Source organism: Mauremys reevesii, linkage group 16 (genome assembly GCF_016161935.1).
Source record: "Mauremys reevesii isolate NIE-2019 linkage group 16, ASM1616193v1, whole genome shotgun sequence".
NCBI lineage: Eukaryota > Metazoa > Chordata > Testudines > Geoemydidae > Mauremys > Mauremys reevesii.
In genome coordinates, this window is record NC_052638.1 from 15241828 (window position 1) to 15264618 (window position 22791).

The window sequence follows — 22791 nt, forward strand, 5'->3', positions numbered from 1 at the left end:
AGATTGGGGGAGTGGGCAGGGGCAAAGGTAGCAGATGTTCAACAAAAAAGAAACTAAAAATACCAAACAAAAGGTCAGAGTAACAATATTCCTGCTTTGCCTGAGGACTTAACCTCTCTAAGAGGTGATTATGCAATCAGTGATTAAACCATATTTTACAGAGCTGGAGCTTGGGGTTGTCTTTTCTTATCTAAATTCTCTTATGAACTTCTAGTGTTTGCCCCTAAACCATTTTGGTTTTTTGTACATACATACATCTATCTACACACACACGAAAAAGTTGTTATATATTTATAAATATTTTTAAAAGCAATCCTGCCCCTCCTTTGTAAAAAGCTCACTTCTCAATGGAATCACTTTGCTGATACTACAGCAATGCGTCAGAGTGGCAGCTACAAGTCTCCAGGTTTCAGTTTGGGAGAATCCTCCCTGATAAGCTGCACCCTTTGTTCTTTTCTTATGTCTCTTGGAATTTTAATCTTGAACAACACCACAGCAAATTCTAAGAAATGGCAGAGTTGAACATGCGGTTTATCTATCACCAGTACTGATAGCAACAGGAGGAGCTAAGTGAAGAACTGAAGCTACAGAAGTTGTTCAATCCTCCTGTTGCCACACACACATATAATGTTTAAACTGGAAACCTTGTGACTGCTAATTGATACGGATCAATCCTCTGAGATTCTAAGCAATCTCAGCTCCCACTTAAGTCAACAGCAATGGAGGATGCTCAGTACCTCGTTGCAGTCAGAATAAGGCCCACAACGAAACAGGATATTATTTGCAAACGAATGGAGAAAAAATTCCTTTTATGGACTCCATTGTCTATATTCTTTTTCTGTACATTATTGCAGTTTAGCCCTTTGTTGCTTTTACCTAACACCGGTCTAGAAACCACTCAAAGAGCTAATATAGCTAGACAATTTTTACATGGGTGCACAAAGTACATCTAGATTCTTGCCTAAAAAAACCAAATGTGTGTCAAAATTAATGGCCGGGCAACCAAAACCACAGGCCTACTTTGGGGATTGTAAGGAACCCCAGGATGCATTATAACACAGTCAGGCACAATGACTCTGAGTTTGCGGTGCACAAAGAAAAGCAGCCCATTGCACTACTCATTACAAAGTAGCATAATACAACACCTCCACTATCTAGTGTGTGTATATGTGCTAGAGGGCTGCAAGGTAATGGCTCTGAATCTTCCCAGCTCCCTTTTTAGCCTGCCTAGAGCACACAGCGCCAGCGGTTCTAGCTGATGGGAGTCAGAAGACTGCAGGGACTGCAAATGTCCCTGGCTGCTGTGAACAGCATTTGGTTCCTCTGTCCCCTTTGCACATTCCTGCTAAGACCAGACACAATATGGTCCCCCAAGTGTTTTGTTAAATATTTTGGTGGTAAAGAGACAATGACCAACTGGAGAAAAGGTGCATTTGCCTTAAGATGAGCAAAGCTGTAGCAATGCTTTCATTGAGGAAATTATCTTCATTAAAAGTAACATGACTTAACTTGTCAGTCAGATGCTATTCTGGTGGTCTCCTCTGTGCGGTCCGGATAGAATAAATCAACTTTTTAAAAACTTACATCTTCCCCAATATAGCAAAGCCTTGTTACACTATTTACAGAAATCTTGTGATCTTTAGAAACAAAAAGGAGCTCTGTATGTTTCTTTTCAACTGGCAAAAGTAACACAGTAGTTACTTTATCATGAAAGGCTCAGTGTTTGTAGTGATATACATTAAAAAACCAACACTTCTAAAAGATGGACCCTGTTTTGAAGGACCAACACACTCTGGTGTTTGCATTTTAAAATATTTATTTCCTTCATAAAATATCTATGTATAGATCTCAGTCCTTCTGGAGTAAATATTCTTATTTTTAAGTTAGTAGAAATCCTGAAGTAACATGATGCTGCAATGCAAAAGTACATTTGACACTTTCCATACTTGAAACTGTTCTGTCTTCTTACCAGTTTCTAACTTCAGAATCAGATGCACAGAACAGAGTGCACATGTGTATGTGTAAAAAATTGTAGTGCCTTTCCTTATATTAATCTCTCTAGTCCATTCCATTCTAATTTTTCTCAATCTGGAATATTATTATAGGAAAAAGACACTTATTTAGTGAAGAAGTCATTTCATTTTTCATCCATATTTGTTCCCTTGTCAGATGAGGGTGTCCTTCCCTCACAAAATGGATCCTATCACCACTGAAGGCAGAGGCTCTGGATAGAAGCCTGCTAGTCAAAGATTTGTGGAGTGCCAACATAGTGTGGTTGCTATTTTTCCTAGATTATCTGCCACACAGCTAGGATCAATCCAACTTGGCAGGGTAAATCACTAGCTACCAAGAAATACACCCCAGCTCCTGACACAAGTTGTCTTCCATAAGACAGGTCCTAGCTCCAACTTCAAGGACAAGGCTAGTCTTCCTCAAGAAACCTGTTAGTGGTAATTAGTCAGCAGATTCCAGTATCAAGCCCCTTTGATCATATCCCCTCTGGGCTACTAACTTTAGTCACCCCTTCCCTTCTCCTCTCTCCTCCTCAACCTTTTGCTTGCTATAGCAAGCTCTTCTTAAAGTGGAAGCATGCCCTGGTCTCTCCCATCCTTGGAAAACCCCTCTGAAACCCCAACTTCCTCTTTAACTACTGCTGCAACTCCCTTCACCTTTCCGCCCACTGAACATCTACAAATGTTGCTTCGAGCTCCTCCCCTCAAATTCCTTTCTGGATACACTCAATCTGGCTTCTGCCTTCTCCGCTGCCCGGAAATTGCCTTCAGTAAAGTTTCTAATCTTATTTCCCTAGCCAAATCCCAGGTCTGTATTCCATTCCCATCCTCTTCCACCTCTCTTTCAACACTGTTGATCACACATTCATTAAATCTTAAATCGCTTGGCTTTCATGTCTCTAAAACCACATCAGTGATCACTCTTTCAACATTTGTTTATTTCAGAGGGTCCTCCTCCTCCCATGACCAACAGGGATCTCTCCTTAGTCCATTCTTCTTTTCTGTTGACATCTTTTCTCTAAGTGATCCTATCTATTCACACAGCTTTAACTACTAACTTTATGCCAACAATTCACAGCTCTTTTTCTCCACTCCTGACCTAGTTCCCATCCACTCAAGCCCAGGCCTCAACTCCCCCCCCACCCTCCGACATCACTACTTGGGTGTCTTGCCATCAATGTATGACCAAACTGCACTCTCTTCCTTGGGCCCCCTCCAATTCTTCACTTCTCTGTCACTGTACAATGGGCTTGGTGACTTGGAAGATTACCCCAAGGTACACGACCAAGTTTCCATTAATAGAGTGTATAATCCCAACATATTTGGGATTATATATATGCAGTTAGTAGTGGCCAGAATGTTTCTAAAGAAACAGAGAGGACTGCATTTGCTATTTTTCCATTTTATACTATTTTATGGTGCATAATGGAGCTAGAGATATTCCACCTCCAGTTCCCTTCCCTCCACTTATATTCTATATAATTGTAGTGGGTTCATAATTTAGTATTATCTTAATGATTTGATTAGGTACTATGGTTAACTTGATAGTAATTTGCTGCTTAAAAAGATACCTCATATTACGTCCTCATAGTTGAGGTGTAGTAAAATCAATATACTTTGACTGTATAAAACAGTGATTACATCCAACAAGATAATATCCTGAAAAAAGAGCCAGAACCCTGTGCCAGAAAAAATGTAGAAGGAACAGAAAACTCCATGAGCTGAAAGTCACTGAGTTTCCGTCAGACAGGAGAATGTGGAAATGTGGTTTGCTTCTAACAGAAAAGGCAAGGACCTTATTTTCCCATAACCTGAAGATGCCCTGAGAACAGCAGAGACATCCTCTGGATCTTGGGGCAGCAGACTCTGGTGTAGTGTCCAAACACTGTCCTCTAGGACAGGGATTCTTAACCTTTTTCCTTCTGAGGACCCTCCAACATGCTATAAAAACTCCAAGGCCCACCTGTGTCACAACCACTGTTTTTCTGCATATCAAAGCCAGGACTGGCATTAGGGGGTGGCAAGCAGGGCAATTGCCTGGGGCCTCACACCACAGGGGCCCCCCTGTGAAGCTACAATGCTCAGGCTTCAGCTTCAGCCCCAGGTGACAGGGCTTAGAGCCCTGGGCTTCTGCCCCATGCAGTGGGACATCGGCTTTCTGCCCTGAGCCTCAGCAAGTCTAATGCTGGCCTTGTTTGGCAGACCCCCCTGAAACCTGCTCATGGTGCTCCCAGAGGCCCCAGACCCCTGGCTGAACACCTCTCCATGTAACAGGCTAAAAGCAATTTGAGTTTAGTAACTGGCAGTTAGAAAGAGCCCAGCACTTTCAAAGAAATAATATGGAGAGAACAGAAGACATAAAATGGAAAGAATGGCATAGAGAACTCCTTCTGGGACCCTTAAAGTTTTATGAGAATAGCCCCAGCAAAAGATCTCTGAACATGTAAATGTCAATTAATTGAAGCAATTGAATCTATCTGTATAAATTTGTTATGCTTAACAATTAAAATCTGTTTAAATGTTAATGATCTAAATTTTAAAGTGTGCTCCCCATTAACTGCAAAGTAACCTTCTGCAGTTTAATCAATATTAACAGGGGGGAAACACTAAGGTAACAAGGCCAGTGTTAAACATGATATGAAATGCTACTGGAGAGTAGGAATTCTTGGGGAAGTTTTCTATAAACAGTTACATATGATTCCACATTCTGTTATGCATATTGTGTGATTTTAAGAAGAAAGGAACTGACATTTCTGCATGCAACTTGGGAAGATTATTTCATCACAAAGGATTGGTGAATTATATGCTAACCAACAACTGTATATTAGAAGTCTAACTTGCAACTCTAAGAAGCTGTAGAATGACATTTAAAATAATCCATTTATCACTATCTCTTGTACACAAAATGTCAGTGACAACTTCGTAGCATTCAGAATTGCTAGGTAGTGATTGTCTTTGAAAATGAACCTGCAGTGTAATATCAGTTGAGGGTTGCTATATCCTTCAGCTGTGTTTTATTTGTGAGTTACTCATATTTTTGCATCATTTTTAACATAGTCATTTAAAACAACAAGCCTCATCTGTCAACATACACCTTTTTATTTGCTGAAAGATGAATTCTCTGCATGTTCATTTGTGTTCTAACCAAGAAATTAATTTGCTGGTTACTCACTCTCATAATTAGGCAAATGGTTTTTACACTGTCTTTTAACTTACATTCTTTGTCTAACTACGATTTTTATTTTTTTATGAGCTCTCTTAACAACAGGGACCATATCCTGGCTTGTGTCCCTCCTGAGCTTGGTGCAGCTTGAAAGAGAAGGGAAAAAGGTAGCTATGAACCCATCTTTATGCTACTCCTGAACATGAGGCTGATCTCAGAGCTGTTCTACTTTTGTGCCCAAGTGGCACTTACAGCAAGTGGGGGTCACCAAGGGCATAAAGACAGAGTTAGAGGAAGAGTGGCACAGGTTTCACTGTGTCACCTTTACATCACCAGATCACTCCACCATGCAGAGGAAATCCTCAGGTGGCCAGATCCCTGGATTTATGGCTACTCTGTCCTACCAGAGAATCCCTTAGGAACTGGCCCAGCCTTTAACTTTGACTGAACCACAGCTCCAATAACCATTTTCTATCACACCCCTGGAATAATTTCTCAATCTACTTTAATGTGTGAAATTTCAGAGAACACTGTTCACACTTACTGCAATCAATTTGGACGGAGCAAACAAAAAACACCTAAGAATGTAATAGACTTGCAGATGTTCTCACTTTAAAAAAGCAAACTAAATCACTATAAGGAATCTCCATTAATTAAAAAAGATCTTTAGAAGGGATAACTCGCTGACCTGAGGCTGTGATAGCCGTGAATTGAGCTTCTGCACAGGAGCTATCGTGAGTTTATCAGCTCCAAGGGATTGAAATAAAATGTCTGTCACTATGCTTATGACGCTTGTATCCTGAATACTGTGAGAGAATTCTGCATACTCTCTTTCCATGGACCATACACATGATATTCAGAAGGGATGTGCCAGCCTCCTGCATACTGGAATTAAGATCCCAGTTTATTGCTTCCAAGTGTTTTCCACATCTGATACTATTCTCAGACATCTGTGGAGTTCCTCTGACATCAGAATCTGGCCTAGCAATCAGAATATATATCTTAGTTTTCCTTCATGGCACATGGATGAACTCTGATATGGTTCACCTTCCATATTTTGTTTTCATACCACACAAGATTAAGAGAGGAAAGAAGATGTATGAAGATGACAAGCATCTAATAACAGATTCAAATAATAATAATTATTAAATTGTTTATGATGGTACCCACAACTTTCTAGGGACTTTCTGGAGGCACACAGAGAATGCCCACTGCCTGAGTGAACAGCTTATAAGCTACAAGTCAGCCAGGCAAGAGAAGGATGCAATATAAAAAATGAAAATCCTGAGACATCCTGACAGAAAACAGCATAAAAACCATTGGTATTTAAAGGTGATTGAATTACTAAGTGTGACCATGGGCCAGAGGTACCACTACCAGGGGCAGCTCCAGGCACCAGCGCACCAAGTGGGACTGGCAGACCTCCCGCAGGCATGTCGCCGAATCTGCGTTACCAGCGGACCTCCCGCAGGCATGCTGCTGAATCCACGTTACCAGCGGACCTCATGCAGGCATGCCACTGAAGCCTGCCTCACTGCCGTGATTGGGGCAGCGAAATATGTAGAGCCACCCCTGACCACTACAACCACAAAGGCACACTCCCTCTTCTTCTTAATGCCCCTCCGCTAATGAGAAATCCTCATTTACAAGATTCTACTAAAACCCCTACGGACACATGAACAAGAACAGGAATACAATTCTTTATTGCCTGGCTCATGTAAATATGCTGTTATAGAACATGTGTAGTTTGTGTTTGGAATGGAACTTCTCAAATAAGTATAACCTTGAGATGCTCACTAAATGGAAGGAGTGTTGGCGGTATAATGGACATTAAAGATATAGGGTTAGATGAAAAGGTGCAGCTTTGCTCAAGAACAAGTGCATACTGGGAGGAGGTAGTTAGGAAGATGGAGGTAGAGAAAATTGTATTACAAAGGGTTGAAACCTGCAGTCCTTTCTTAGGCAACACTCCCAAATGGGGATTTGCCTCAAATAAATTAACCACTGTACATCAAAAACCTATATCCTCTGTTCTACCATCAGTGTCTGAAATGATGGTATATGCCTGTTTGGGTTACTAAACCATCCACTAAACTCCCCACATGTACCAAAGATCTTGAATTAATAAGAAATCACATTTAGGTTAGGCAATACTTACAGGCACGTACAGAACTCAGAAATTATTAAGGCTGGAAAGAATCTTTATTCTACATAAAGGACAAATGCTGTCCTTTAATTAACAACATTTATCTCTGGGACAAGAACATCAGGTATATAATATAGGAGATTCTTTTAATATAAAGGACAGATGGCAACTTCACCCTTGGGACTGACTTAGACTGACCCAGAAAAAACCCCCACCATAATTTTAAAAAGCTTTGAGAATCCCCCAAGGACTGCTAGTCTGGTTACAAGGAAGTCTGACTACCCCATTTGCAAAGCAAACGATACAGCATTTCAATAATGTTTTGAAGTTTTCAAGACTAAAATGTACAAAATTAGTTTAAACAATATGCTCCCTTATCTCCATTGTAAGACTGATTGTCCTTTCTTACACAACATTATTTTATTAACATAATTTCTGATGGTGTAACATTTAAGTGCAACATGGCAGGTACCATAGCATGGTAAGGATATAGTTTACTTGTTATGTTTTGTTTTTAAATGTGGTGCAATAGTTTTACAACTACCAACGCTCAAGTGAAATTTATAACCTTTAAATGAACATTTCTACCTATCCGAATGCATAGGTACATGTCTGTGTGTTGGATTCCAAGTGCACGTTTTATACTTCTCTAACTAGGTGTTAATATCATAAACAGTGGATCAACACTTCTTGTCTGAGTGTTAATATCTGTTAATGTCCCGCTGAGTAAAACAATGATAAAGCCAGCAGCAAACTGTATTCTAGACTCTTTATTTCAGTAGTTAGCCCTTCTAGCTTTGTGCCACAATTTAGTAAAAGCAGCTCATTAACAGAATTATCAGGAAAGGCTCATTAGTTCATAACTATTATTCATTTTAATGTTAATTTTCTTATGAAAAGAGACTTGAAATCTAATGTGAATCCAAAGGAAGTTGATACTGTTTCTGATTTCAGTTACCTCATAAATCTGGGATAATGCTAAAGTCAATGTTATTAGTCTGGATTTATATAAAGATGATCAGAATTTGGTCCTCTGACCTATGTGCATCTCTGACACTAGTGCTTTAGGCCACAAATGACACTTTTTTACCTCTTTGAGTTTTTTTTATATTATACTGATGTAATGTGCAAGTTGGAAAATAATGTTTTATAATGCTTTCTTAAGCTTGCTTCGGTAGAAAATGAAATATTTTAAGCAGGATTTTTTTTCCTCCTGCAAATCAGTCTAAAGTTTCAGAAGAGCAGTATTTTGTATTGCACAAAGTGAACTTTAAATAATTAAGCCACTCAACTCCATCCCTAAATAAAAAAAAATACATAGAACAAGCAGAACTATCAATACAGGATTTTCCCCTCTCTAAATTAATCCAATTATTCAAATGTCAGTTATAACTGTCAGAGAGTGGCTCCTTGGGCTTGACCAAACTGTTAAAAATTAAAACTGTTTTACTTCGTTTAGTCTCTCTGCCTCTTTAATATAAAATCCATGGTCTTGACAAAAAGTTGTGGGATTTGACACCCAGTGCAACACAACCCTATTTCTGTCATACATGCATAATTCACTTTGGAAATTTGCACTTGCTTTAAAATATTACTAAAATATACATGTAACATATGCTAATTTAGCCGCATTGGCTTGTACGCTCCAGTCACTAGGTTATATGTAAACTTTGCCAAGTGCATACACTGTACATAAAGGGATTATAAATGAAAGGAAAGATCACTGTCCCTAGCTTTCACTCTCCAGCCTTGGCCAAACTGACAGCCCCAAATCCCAGCAACATCTAACATGCCCTTCCTGTGGAGAAGACAGCCTGTTCTCAGAGTCTTAATTACATCCCAGCTGACTGCCCAGTGTTGCCAAAATCAGGCAACAAACGATGCACCTTCACTTGCAATATGGTCTGCTAAACAGACTCCCAGTCACACAGAAAGAAACTTTCGCAACAAGGAGAAATAAAGGGACAAGCAGGAGAGCGAGGGAGAGGGCAAGCAGTAATCACGAAGATGAAAAAAATCTCTTCCCAGACTCCTCGGGGAACAGCAAGCAGCAGAATGTAACAAACAAGGCTATCCCTTGCTCACAACGAATTCACAGCCCAAGGTGCCTCACGCCAAGGACTGCTGTTCTCCAAGATGGGCCACAGTAACTAAGACTCAATAGATTAATGATTGTTAAGGAAGGCTAACCAACCCCACACTGCTCAGGCCATTATAATTACAGAAGAACAGCATGCCGCATTCTGCAATTGCAAATGGTATCATATGTTTTCCTGGCTGGTTTGCAGGAGGAGCTTTATTTGCACAGACTGAGATACAAGAGCTTTAGATTTAAAGTAAAATAAAACAGAACTTTGAATATGAAAACTAGTAGCAACACAGGTGTTTTCTGGATAACAATAGCATAAAAAGTACATTTAGCTATGATTCAGCCTTGTAGGCCTCATAAGATCAAAGCCTTACTTAAAGAGATTCCTCTCCTCTGCTTGCTACTTGATGCAGATGGTTATACTTATTAATATATTTAAAATATAGAACAAATTATGCTTCTCCAGTTATAACAAACCATATTAATAGAAGCGATATGAAGGACATTAATTTAAGATAATGGGACTTTTTTTTTAGGATCCGTGAAATGAAATGTCACTCTTAATAAGATATTGTCCTTGAATGCTAAAGAGATGCAGAAATTAATTATTACTAATTCAGAGAACTGGTGTTACTGTTGAAATTATGTTCAATCAGCAAACTCTATAAGAGCTAAGAGAATTATATCAAAAGAAGGACTTGTAATTCTTTTATTGTTATAAACTCATTCTATACGAGTTGTCATACATAAATATACTAAAATCCTTCTCAACCATTCTTGTTAGAAATCACATGTTAATAATTGCTTAAACCACAATGATTCTTTTTAATTTTAAAAAATTACCAAAGTACATACTTACTTGACAGACATACATTCATTTTAAACTGGTACCCATTCTAAAATATGTATTCGCCAGATGGACCATAGCAATATGATGTCAGCTACATGCTACCTGTACTAATATATATATATATTCCCACAATTTAAAGAATACTCTTTTAAAGAAAGCATGCTATTCTTTCCATTTAATCTTTAAAAATTTACATAATGGACCAATTCTACTCCCTTGGGAATCAACAGTATTTTAATGGGAGCAGGACCAAACCAGTCTCTTCTAAATAGTTCTAACTCTCAACATATAGCGCCACAAAACTCGCTGGTGATTCATTTATTTAGCTTCCTTGCTGTCTTTTGGTTAAACCTTTGCTTCAAGAGCCCTTCTTTGCAAATATCAGGGGGGTAGCCGTGTTAGTCTGGATCTGTAAACGCAGCAAGGAGTCCTGTGGCACCTTATAGACTCACAGACGTATTGGAGCATGAGCTTTCGTGGGTGAATACCCACTTCGTTGGATGCATATGACAAAGTGGGTATTCACCCACGAAAGCTCATGCTCCAATATGTCTGTTATTCTATAAGGTGCCACAGGACTCTTTGCAAACATTCTTTTTTTTTGCACCAGGAAATATTTAGGCTGAATTCATTTTTTGATACTTTTAATAATTATGCTGTTAAACGTTTTGAGACAGACTGTGGCTGCCTCTACAAAGATGGACGAGAGAGGAGTGGGGCACAAGAACCTTACCAATCTTGGGTATGCCTTTCATTTTCAGAGACTGACCATAATCTCAGTCCCTGACATCTCTTCAGTGCACTAGATATCCTGAAAATAACAGGGAGGAAGCAAGATCATAGCTCTTCCTCCTTTCCCCCTGGCTCCCCACTGACCAGCAGAGTTGGCTAGCCACACAGGGAGACTGTATGCCATTCCCTTTAAGGGACCTAGCAGCAGCCATACTCCCCTGTGTGCCTGAGAGCTTCACTAAGCAATGCTTCCTGTTGCCCCCACAGGGGAATGTGACTCTGCAGTACCCCCAGAGTGTAGCTGTTGCTAAAAGCACAATAGAACACATTATAATTTTTACATGCCCCTAGAAAACAAAAGGGGAGCCCTTCTGTGTGCTCTTCTCACATTGGGGGCAACATACAGTCATTTAGACCTATGTCTACAATAGACATGTCAGTATGTCTACAACATACTGGCAAACCCAGCTAGTACATCTTATATGGGCAAAAGTTTCTGCTGGTATAGTTTATTTTATACCAATTCCCCAAACAAAATAAGCTATACAATCAAAAAGACTTTTTTTTGCCAGTATAATAGGGTGACCAGACCATCCCAATAAAATCAGGACTGTCTCGATTTTGAGGATCCTGTCCCGCATCCCGCCCAGAGTATGGTCGGGATGCCATTTTCCCAATATTTTGTTTCCTGGTCTTCGGCGGCAATTCGGCAGAGTCCTTCAGTCGCGGACAGTCTTCGGTGGTATTTCAGCAGCAGGTGCTTATGTCTTTGGCGGCAAGGTTTATTACCTGCCGCTGAAATACCGCCGAAGACCGTCCGCGACTGAAGGGCTCTCCATCGAATTGCTACCGCACTCCCTGGACAGGTGAGTGGAAAAAAGAAAAAAAAAACGCCCCTCCATGCGGCGGTCCTGATATTTTCCCCTTAACATCTGGTCACCCTACAGTATAATGCTGTCTGCACTGGGACTTCAGTTGGCATAATTATGTTGGTTAAGGGTATGTGTTTTTCACATCCTGGGAAAGCTTTTGAGTGTCAACCAGACCTAAAGGCACAAAGGGCAGAATACATTGCAATGCACAAATCAGCACTTACTCAGTATAATGTGAATTTAAGGAACTAAAGGCTGATGTGTGAATCCAAATGCAAAGCTGGATGCCCTAACCTTACTTATCCAAAATTGAGCCCTATTTTTTTTTCAAAATTGCGGAGATTTAAGATACTGGATATAATACCCCTTATGCTCTTTTGTTGAAAGTGTTTTGGTTTTTTTCTTAAAACAGGATATGTAATATTCTGAAAACTGTTAAATTCTCTCACTACCCCAGATTGGTTTCAAATTTTCCATGGCAAATAGCAAAGACAGTCTTCAACTGTTTTAGGACTGGACATGATTTTAGCAGGTCAGAAAAATCCCCTTGGGAACAAGTTGCTATTGAGGCACAGAACTGTGCATCATCCATCAGTCCACTAATCACATTGTTAACTCCTGCCCATGTCAGGTTTATGGAGCAGTGTGGGGTTCATTTCTCCAGGTGCCATGCAATGTTCGTTTTTCTGCAAGGTCTCATAATGGCAGCTAGAGATGCAGGCATGGAGTGCATTTTTGACTGGGTTTCTCAGCTTGTAAAACCAGCCTGCGATTGGCACTTGCGATTGGCACCATTTTTAGAAATGGTTTGCTCAGACACATGAAATAAGGATCTTGTTACTGGAACTAAGGGGAAAGATTCAGTTATCCAAACACAAAGGTGTAGGCATCAAAGTCAAATAACTCTTTGGGAGAAACAGTGTGGTAAGAACTTTATAACAACATAGGCATATATGTGAGGAAATAAATATTCATCAATAAATATTTGATTTAGTTGGGGATTGGTCCCGCTTTGAGCAGGGGGTTGGACTAGATGACCTCCTGAGGTCCCTTCCAACCCTGATATTCTATGATTCTATGATTTATGACTGGCAAACGCATGCTCTTACTATTCCGTACTTAGACATTATTAGTGTTTCTTTGTTTCAGCCTATTACTTACCTTTGAACGTCTGATTCATTAGTTTTTGTGCCTATGGATATTTAGATGACAATTTACTTAGACTTGTAAATGAATATATCTCTTAATTCTTCCCATACCAGGTGACTGCTGTCATTAATCTCCAAGGGCTCAAGCCTGCAAACATTTACTCAAGTGAGTAATTTTACTCAAGTAAAGTAGGCCAGTTGAAGTTCTGGCTGCTTTGTCTTCCTTTTGTGGAGTAAAATTCTTAGTGGGCAATACTGATTTTGTATCAGTTAGATGGAAAAAACACAGGCATCACTTTTCTGCATAAATTACACAAGTATGAGGCTACATCCCATAAAATTTATTACACTGTTGATCCCTCATGTATCTAGCATAGTAGCAAAACACATCTCTGATGCAGCCCCATGTACATCACCAACATGCCACTGAAATATCATCACTTCAGCAAACACAGCACTACTCCTGGGGGAATTCTGTGCCCCTGCTGAGGCGCAGAATTCATACCTTCTGCAGATTTCTTGTCTCCCCCGCATAGGGTGACCAGATGTCTCCATTTTATAGGGACAGTCCCGATTTTTGGGTCTTTTTCTTATATAGGATCCTATTACCCCCCACCCCCTGTCCTGATTTTTCACACTTGCTGTCTGGTTACCCTACCCCCGCAGAAAAATGGGGAAGCAAAAAATCTGTGGGGACAAATGCCCCTTCCATGGCAGCCCAGGCATGTCTGCTGGGAGCAGCCAACAGCAGAGGGCAGATCACGGGGGGGGGGGGGGGAGGATGGGCGTGCATGCGTGGAGAGATGTTAAGGGGGTGGGGCTGGGCCCGTGCCTGCATGCGAATGAGTGAGAGAGACTCTGTCCCTCTCTTTCGCTTGCTGTTGCTGCATCCCGGGCTTGGAGGCGTAGGGTGTGTGAAGCAGGCTCTGTCCCTGAGACAGAGAAGAAATGTAACAACTAAGCAGGCAGGCTACTATTGTTCTCATTGTTAGTCAATTAAGGCTCCTTTACCTTGCCAGAGTGCTGTAAAGGAGCCTTATTGTAAATGACAGTAACGGAATCCTCAGCTAGAAGATCTATGTGCTTTCTCGCTTTTTTTCCTGTGCCAGAGAGGCACAGTGGGGTTAGATTACAGCTCCGGATCTATTTTACTTATCCATTTAAAAAAAAATGCAGGACAATGATTAGCAAAACTGTATGACTTTCATGTGTGAAGTCTGAGCAATTTTAAAGCGACATTCTACTTTACAGAACACCAAACACCAAAATAAAAGTAATGTAATTTAAATTAAAATCCAGGATTATAACTGGAATGCAAGGTATTGGTTACCACGTATTTGTAACTTAACTTTCATGTGTTTAGGAAATGCCGAACAGCTATTGTGATTTTTTTTTCTGTATGGTAGTTTAAATAAATTACTAAAGGAAGTGAAACCAATCTGATTATATTGCATTATTTTGACAAATAAAATATGCAGAATTTTGCATTTTTTGGCGCAGAATTCCCCCAGGAGTAACAGCACACAAGATGCAGTGAAGACCAGCAGTTAATAGGACTCATGAATCATAAATAGGAAGCGAAGAGTTAAGAGACCAATCACTTTGTAACAGGGTGGCAGATTCATGGACCCTCCATGGGGATGCAGCACTCTTTTCTTGAACCTTGCCTAGAGATGCAGAGATACTGAGTTAGTCAGAAGTTTGAATAAGAGTATTAAAGGAGTTGCAGGCTCTTGCAGAGGGAACTAAAGACGGGCATAAACTACAAGAATAGCTACATTTGGGGAGAAAGCTTAGACTGATACTTTTTTTTGTTTTTAGGACTTAAAATTGAGGACACATAAATTTGGACTTCACTCAATGAGTGTAACCTCTTATCAAAGGCATGGTTGAAACTCTACCTACTTACACACTTCTACTGGTAAATGACAAATTATTTTTAATACACATTTTAAATGTAAAGGTCTTGCATTGAAAATAGATCAGCATTGTAACTGCAATATTTCCTTTAAAAAAATAGCACTTTGTCTGCTATTCGTTTGCAGATTCCAGTAGATTTATGTGCAAAAGGCCTAACACATAAAGAATGTTTTTCCATGTACTGTTGTGCTCACCTGAAATAGCATGAACAGCGTTGACAAAGACATATACAGGTGAGCCAAATGGGACAATCACCTAAGACTTAGAATGGAGGAAGAGTGTCTACATTAGGAGCAGAGACGAGAAGGTTTCTAATACAACAAGGCTTGTTTTACTTCACACCTGTACACAGATGTGCTACCAGCCATACACAGAAGATGGAAGTCAACAGCTGGTGATGACCAATTACCCCTTATGTCCAAATGATTTGACATGTGGCATCGTTAAGAATGCTATTTGCCATTTTCTATTTTATTCAATGTACACACAACGGGTCTTGGTATCAATATTTCCAAATAACAGAGTATCATCAGTGTTCTTTTCATACAAAACTAGCTCTTGCTCAATAGAACCTACACGCTTGACCTTGCTCTGGAGGAATGCTTTAACAATAATGTCAGCTGATGCATCAGAATATTGCATCTTCAGTGCTTAATGCTTGTTTCCTCTTAGAAAGAAATGGGAAACCTGAGAAATGTTCCACCGCAATTGTGATAAAAAAGTTTGACAGCCCAATAGCCCCAACGAGTTGAAGTTATTACCAGCACAGGGATCTGCCTCAGCATGAAACAGCTTGTCCTTGATGGCACATGACACTTGGGTACAAGTACTGAAAAGAAACCTGATGAGGTTCAACAAGGACAAGTGCAGAGTCCTGCACTTAGGACGGAAGAATCCCATTCACTGTTACAGACTAGGGACCAAGTGGCTAGGCAGCAGTTCTGCAGAAGAGGACCTAAGGGTTACAGTGGACGAGAAGCTGGATATGAGTCAACAGTGTGCCCTTGTTGCCAAGAAGGCTAATGGCATTTTGGGCTGTATAAGTAGGGGCATTTCCAGCAGATCGAGGGATGTGATCATTCCCCTCTATTCGACATTGGTGAGGCCTCATCTGGAGTACTGTGTCCAGTTTTGGGCCCCACACTACAAGAAGGATGTGGAAAAATTGGAAAGAGTCCAGCGGAGGGCAACAAAAATGATTAGGGGGCTGGAGCACATGACTTATGAGGAGAGGCTGAGGGAACTGGGATTGTTTAGTCTGCGGAAGAGAAGAATGAGGGGGGATTAGATAGCTGCTTTCAACTACCTGAAAGGGGGTTCCAAAGAGGATGGATCTAAACTGTTCGCAGTGGTAGCAGATGACAGAACAAGGAGTAATGGTCTCAAGTTGCAGTGGGGGAGGTTTAAGTTGGATATTAGGAAAAAGCACTGGAATGGGTTACCTAGGGAGGTGGTGGAATCTCCTTCCTTAGAGGTTTTTAAGGTCAGGCTTGACAAAGCCCTGGCTGGGATGATTTAGTTGGGAATTGGTCCTGCTTTGAGCAGGGGGTTGGACTAGATGACCTCCTGAGGTCACTTCCAACCCTGATATTCTATGATTCTATGATTCTAATATCACACTAGAATTTCAACCTTTCCTTGCTGGGTTGAGGGCCCCATGATATAGGGCCCCCCTGTGGCTGCAGCTTTGGATATGGTGCAGGGCGAGCATATGGTATATTCTGTTAAGGATGCTGACCTAGGAAATATTAGTGCTCAGCACTTTGAAGCTACTATGCAACTTGCAGGATCAAATCCAAAGCAAAAAATGTAAAAAATAAGGCTAGAGACCCCAACGGTCAAACAGTCTGAGATATAATGAATATAAACCAAGAATACACACAATTCTTTTCTCTAGGAAGGACTCAACTTTTAATCAAGACAGATGGAAAGATCCCATTAAAGGAAATGCATATTCTCAAACTACCTCCCAATCTTTATTATGGAGATGTCTCCTGACATACAGGAACTCAGCTTCCTTCATCTGAATCACTTTTGGTACAAGTTATACATAGAGTATTATGTAAAGATTAGTTACTGTATGTTAACAGTCTCAAGTTTTACTTGTAGAGGTTTTTCTTACTTGCTTCCTTCTACTGTCCCAATAAAATCATGCCAAGTGAAATGAAACAAGTGGCCTTTCAACTAGACTCTCTGTCTTACTTAATGTCACAAAATTCAACACAAATGCCTAGAGGCTCATACCTTTGTGTATCATAAATTACATTTTTTAAGTGATTGCCTAATGATAATATAACAAGCAAAAGGCCATAAAGCTTATGCTTCCCTCTTGCAGCATGGTATGGACGACTGATTAGACTAGATATTTCATGGACATTCATGGGTTCCAGCCTGACACATTATAGAGACAGATCTAAGCTATAACATTCATATTTGCATCTGAATCTCTCAAAGGTATGGGCCGTGGGAGGAAGCTTTAGGCTTTGTTGTCTGGTTCAGACCCCTCTCTACAAAGAAATAAACAAAAAAGCCATGTGAGTCTAGGTGTAATACTACTTGGCACCTGCACTTTCAATCTTCAAAGCACTATATAAATATTAAGGGACAAACCCTTTAGCCCAAATAACAGCCATGAAGGCCCTGAACACTGCAGTGCTAATGAAGTTCCCCTGTGCTGTGGGACACTGGATGCCAGAAGCCTGTGTATGTCTGGGTCCATCATTTTCTGCTTTGTATCAAGCAGAGGTGTGCGGAGATTGCTCCATGTAAGTATGGAGGCAGATCTTGTGCTGGAGAGGAACACAGCAAATGGACCATGAGTTCATGGCTCCTCTGGCTAACTCCCTGGGACAATGGAGACCAGTAGCTTCAGGAGCTACTGTAGCAGTGAGGCTTCATTAGAAGTAATGGAGATGAGGGTTTCCTTCACTCCATGGAGTAATCCTGTGCATAGCCCATTTATTATTTTATCAAAAGCTATGCACAGGGCTAAATCTTATTCCCTAGCTAGTTAAGGTTATGTTAACTAGTTATGTTACCATGCAAACAGGCCAAGCTGGAAGCCTCTTGTCAATCTCTCTTGTTCAAAGAGCTGCAAGAAAAGACTCGGGAGGAATTGCCTCACTTTTTAGAGAGGGAGGAAGTTAAGGGAAGCATTTGAGAGGTGGAGTGGTAGTAATCTTTTGCGGCTCTAAGAGACCTCCCCACCCAGCAAGAAGAATCACCCCGAATTCTCTGAACAAAAAACACCATTCAAATTAGGAGATGGAAAAAATTGCAAGTCATTTTTAATGTTTGCCCCTACAAACAGAACTGAATTCCACTGTGTAATTCCAACCCTCTTTTAATTTTATCATGGATGGCATGTAATTCTTTTGATGTGCTGTTTAAGAATGTATTAAATTTGCATTCAAAATATTTGTTTTAAATCAACACTTGATAAAACTACAAAGGCAAAATTTATCTTTATTACTAGCAGCATTGAGATTTAAAAATGGCATTCCTCTTAGATGAAGGAAATACATCATCCTACTACAGTATTTGGTTAGTACAATCCTTGATCCTGGATCTGAGCATACACTGAGTGTGCTTTTCAAGAATGCACAAGATGAATGCTGTATTCACCCAGCACCCATAAATCAACTTGAAGAATTTAATACCTGTTGCAATTTTCTCCAATTTATTATATGAAATAATAACATGAGAAGTAATTACAATAAAGAAAAAAGTTCAGGTGCTACAGCATTAGTTCAACATCTAGGATCAAGTGTCAGTGCAGATTAACAAATTTCATTCATTTTATCTCCAGTACTGGAGACACGCTGCTACTAGCTTTAATAGTCAGGAATGTCTGTTAGTTAAATGACTTTGTAAAGGCAGTCAAGTGAGGGCAGACAGCGACAGTTTAATTAGGCAGCTTGCTATAACTCTATCTGGGAGCTGTAGGCACAGGACTAGGAACAAGTGTAAAACTGCACTCAATAGTGAGTAGCAACAACAACAAAAAAAGAAGACGCTTTTGATGGTAGGGTCTCTCATTTACTCTGGCGTCAGGTTGGCTACAGGTGAACAGGAGCAATGTAACCGCTGAAGCAGAAGAAAGGTGAGGTTAAGAGAGCAATCATTTATCTTGTATTGATTTCTGGACACTGTGTCCTAGATACATTCCAAGATAGAATGACAGCTTTCTGCTTTGTGTCTGTAAGAGAAGAAAATGACTAGTACCAGAACCCTTTGTTTTCCTATCATATTTCCTTTTAGAAACATACCACACTTAGATTTTTTCAGACAGGGAAATCCAAACAAGTTTATCACAGAAAAGGAGGGTTAGGGGGTGGTTAATCATCCATTTGTCTTTGCTGCTCTGTAACTTTAAGTCAAGGGGTCAAAACCAAGCACAATTGGACCACTTGGTTTTATCTCAGGTAACCCCGTATCTCTGGTAATTAAACTCATTTCATTCGGTCAGAGTTCCTGTCAGTCATATTCAATGTCTGTCATTACTGAGAAATGTTTCATGACATATTACACTGACAGAACCACCACTGCAAGACTGGCAAGATTCCCCTGGCACCAGAGGTAGAAGACAATGGAAGCTTCTTTCAGATCAGTGATGTTTAACGTTTTATGTGCCGATATTGTGACAGTAAGCGCAATACAATGAAAGCCTAATAAATGGAAGAGTAAAACAAAGCCATACTTTATCTACTTCAGAGACTACCAGGTAATATCCAAAATAAAAAACTGGCAGCTCCGAGGCCATTTGTACAAAAACACTACGTCTTTACAAAAAGGTACACACACACGCACATGCTCGCTCTCTCTTAAAATGTGCCAATATGCGAGAATCATTTCATTTCTGGCAAGATGGGCCACGCCTTTTTCACTCATTTGTTAATCACAGCAATCAAATTCTCTTCTTTCTTTCATAGTTTACAAGCCTATAAACTACAAAGAGCAAGTGGGCAGCAGAATTTGGGTGTTTAAAGACAATAATCTTACCATATGTAAAAGACAAAGTCTAACACCTTAGCTTTTGAAGTAATTGTTGCCTGTGCTGTACTCCCTATACAGGAGAGAGACCATGTTTCTGAGAACATAAGAATGGCCATACTGGGTCAGACAAAGGTCCATCTAGCCCAGTATCCTGTCTTCTGACAGTGGCCAATGCTAGGTGCCCCAGAGGGAATGAACAGAACAGGTCATCATCAAGTGATCCATCCCGTTGCCCATTCCCAGCTTCTGGTAAACAGAGGCTAGGGACACCATCCCCGCCCATGCTGGCTAATAGCCATTGATAGACCTATCCTCCATGAACTTATCTAGTTCTTTTTTGAACCTTTTATAGTCTTGGCCTTCACAACATCCTCTGGCAAGGAGTTCTACAGGTTGACTGTGCATTGTGTGAAGAAATACTTCCTGTTGTTTAAAACCTACTGTCTATTAATTTCATTTGGTGACCCCTAGTTCTTGTGTTATGAGAAAGAGTAAATAACACTCCCTTATTTATTTTCTCCACACCAGTCATGATTTTATAGACCTCTATAATATCCCCCCTTAGTCATCTCTTTTCCAAGCTGAAAAGTGCCAATTTTATTAATCTCTCCTCATATGGAAGCAGTTCCATACCCCTAATCATTTTTGTTGTCCTTTTCTGAACCTTTTACAATTCCAATATATCTTTTTTGAGATGGAGTGACCACATCTTCATGCAGTATTTAAGATGTGGGCCTACCAATGATTTATATAGAAGCAATATGATATTTTCTGTCTTGTTATTTATCCTTTTCTTAATGATTCCCAACATTCTGTTCACTTTTTTTATGGCGGCTGCGCACTGAGTGGGTGTTTTCAGAGAACTATCCACAATGACTCCAAGATCTCTTTCTTGAGTTGTAACAGCTAATTTAGATCCCATCATTGTATATGTATAGTTGGGATTATGTTTTCCAATGTGCATTACTTTGAATTCATCAACATTGAATTTCACCTGCCATTTTGTTGCCCAGTCACCCAGTTTTATGAGATCCCTTTGTAGCTCTTTGCAATCTGCTTTGGACTTAACTGTCTTGAATAGAACACTGAAATCAGCCTCCTAATTTTCAGAGTTGTCACACTGGGAAACTTTAGAAGAGACACCGTATTCCTTTATTCCTCAGAGGTATCACTATGCTTTTTCAGGGTCTTCTCACTTTCATTGGAAGGAACATAATTTATCATCACAGACCATGCATTTTTTTTCCTCTGTAAAAGTGCTTGTGCCTCAGTCTAGTACAGGCCAATAGTGATGCAAGTAATTTTATTTAATATTTTATTGTGATTTAGGTAGGCTTAGTACATTTAATTACTTCCTGTAAAGTGTATGGGGGTGAGATCTTCAACCCATTTGACTAAAGCTTTAAAAGCCATTGGTGAGAAAATAACTACACCATGTTTAAAATTCCATATAAATATATCAACTTTTCTTACCACTAAAATAGTTACTAGATTCCCATTGGTTGTTTTGCTGGGCACCAAAGCAAAAAGAAAAACCTGTAATCAGCAGAAGTATCTGAGTGAGGGGCATAAAGTCATCTGGGATTAGTAAATCATTAAGATTTGACAGTAATCTGCTTAAATATAAACATTTTATAGCATTTACATTATCATTTATAGCTTCTAAGCCTATGTTGTATTTCTAGTTTGATAATAATTTGTGTTGTACTGTGAAGTACAGAGCCACACATTGCTTTTAAACAGATTTAGGAACTGCAATTTGCAGCAATAAAAACACAGTTTTGATATTCAGTAAGAAATACAGTATATGGTAAAGAATAGCACAATAATATAGTCATTACCAAATCTAGCACAATAACCATTAAATAATGCAGGATAACATAGCTCCTATAACTAATGTACTGCATCTATACTTGAAAGAGCTTTTTAGAATGATGTGTCATCTGAAGAGTCCAAAATTCTGTTCATATGCCCACTCTTTTCTACTAGCCATTCCCCTGCACTGAATGGTTTTATATTTCAGACAGTCAGCAGTGTTCAAGATCCCAAAGTCATATGGCCAAACACTCAAAATTAATGATATTCAGGAGAAGCCTAGCAGGGGAAAATGTGTTGTAACAATTTTTCTAATGCTGAAATACCACATCACCAAATGTTCCTGTCAAAGCATGGTTTAATTACCTTGGCACCCATGCCACTTATAATCACCTGTCATTAGCAACAATGCTTGCATCTGTTTACACGTCTGTCAGAAACGCCAGCCCAGCTGAAGTCTAAGAAAAAAGACAAGTTTTACTAGGACATGACCCAGATGTGAAAAGGTCATCTTAAGGTTATCTATCCCCAGAGTGAAATGTGCAGATCATCAAAAAGGTAGCAGTGTTCAGTGGACATTTTTAACAGATGTTTTTTTTAGGAAGCACACAGATATTTGTTATTATTTCCCTAGTTTATAATCCACTCAATTTTTTTTAATATAAAGAGGCTTGATGTTATCAAAGCAATAATTTTGTTATTTCAAAACTTTATTCTTTTCAACATTGTTCTGGGTTTTGGGGTTTGTTTTTTGGTGGAATATCTTCCAAATTTAGCTTCCTTTTACCCAGGGTGATAATAATTTGCTGAACTCTACTCCATTAAATTGTTCATTTATTGATTACCTGTTTCCTTGAAGGCAACCAAGACTCCAGCTTCTAGAGTAAATACCTTTCTAATTGAAACAGGCTTTATAGCATATAGTTCCTTTAATAACACAGTGAAGCAATGATGTCAAGTGGCCATTTCTAAATTGTTAAGAATCTATTGGAAATAATATTGTAAAAACCTCAGATTTTGCCATACTGCAGCTAAAATCCAATTCCATA

The 22791-nt window shown here is 39.7% G+C and overlaps 1 protein-coding gene across 7 annotated transcripts in view; it reads right to left on the bottom strand.

Moving 5' to 3' along the window:
• The window catches only part of FTO (FTO alpha-ketoglutarate dependent dioxygenase), a 332160-nt gene that overhangs the window by 116147 nt on the left and 193222 nt on the right, over positions 1-22791 (bottom strand). The window contains exon 10 of one of the 7 annotated variants that reach the window (XM_039502939.1): positions 22084-22200. The exons of the other annotated variants lie outside the window; for them this stretch is intronic. Within the exon in view, the coding sequence (XP_039358873.1) occupies positions 22176-22200 (25 nt within the window). The 3' untranslated portion in view covers positions 22084-22175. Of the gene's footprint in view, positions 1-22083; positions 22201-22791 lie in introns of those variants that run through there. 7 annotated transcript variants of the gene reach the window in all.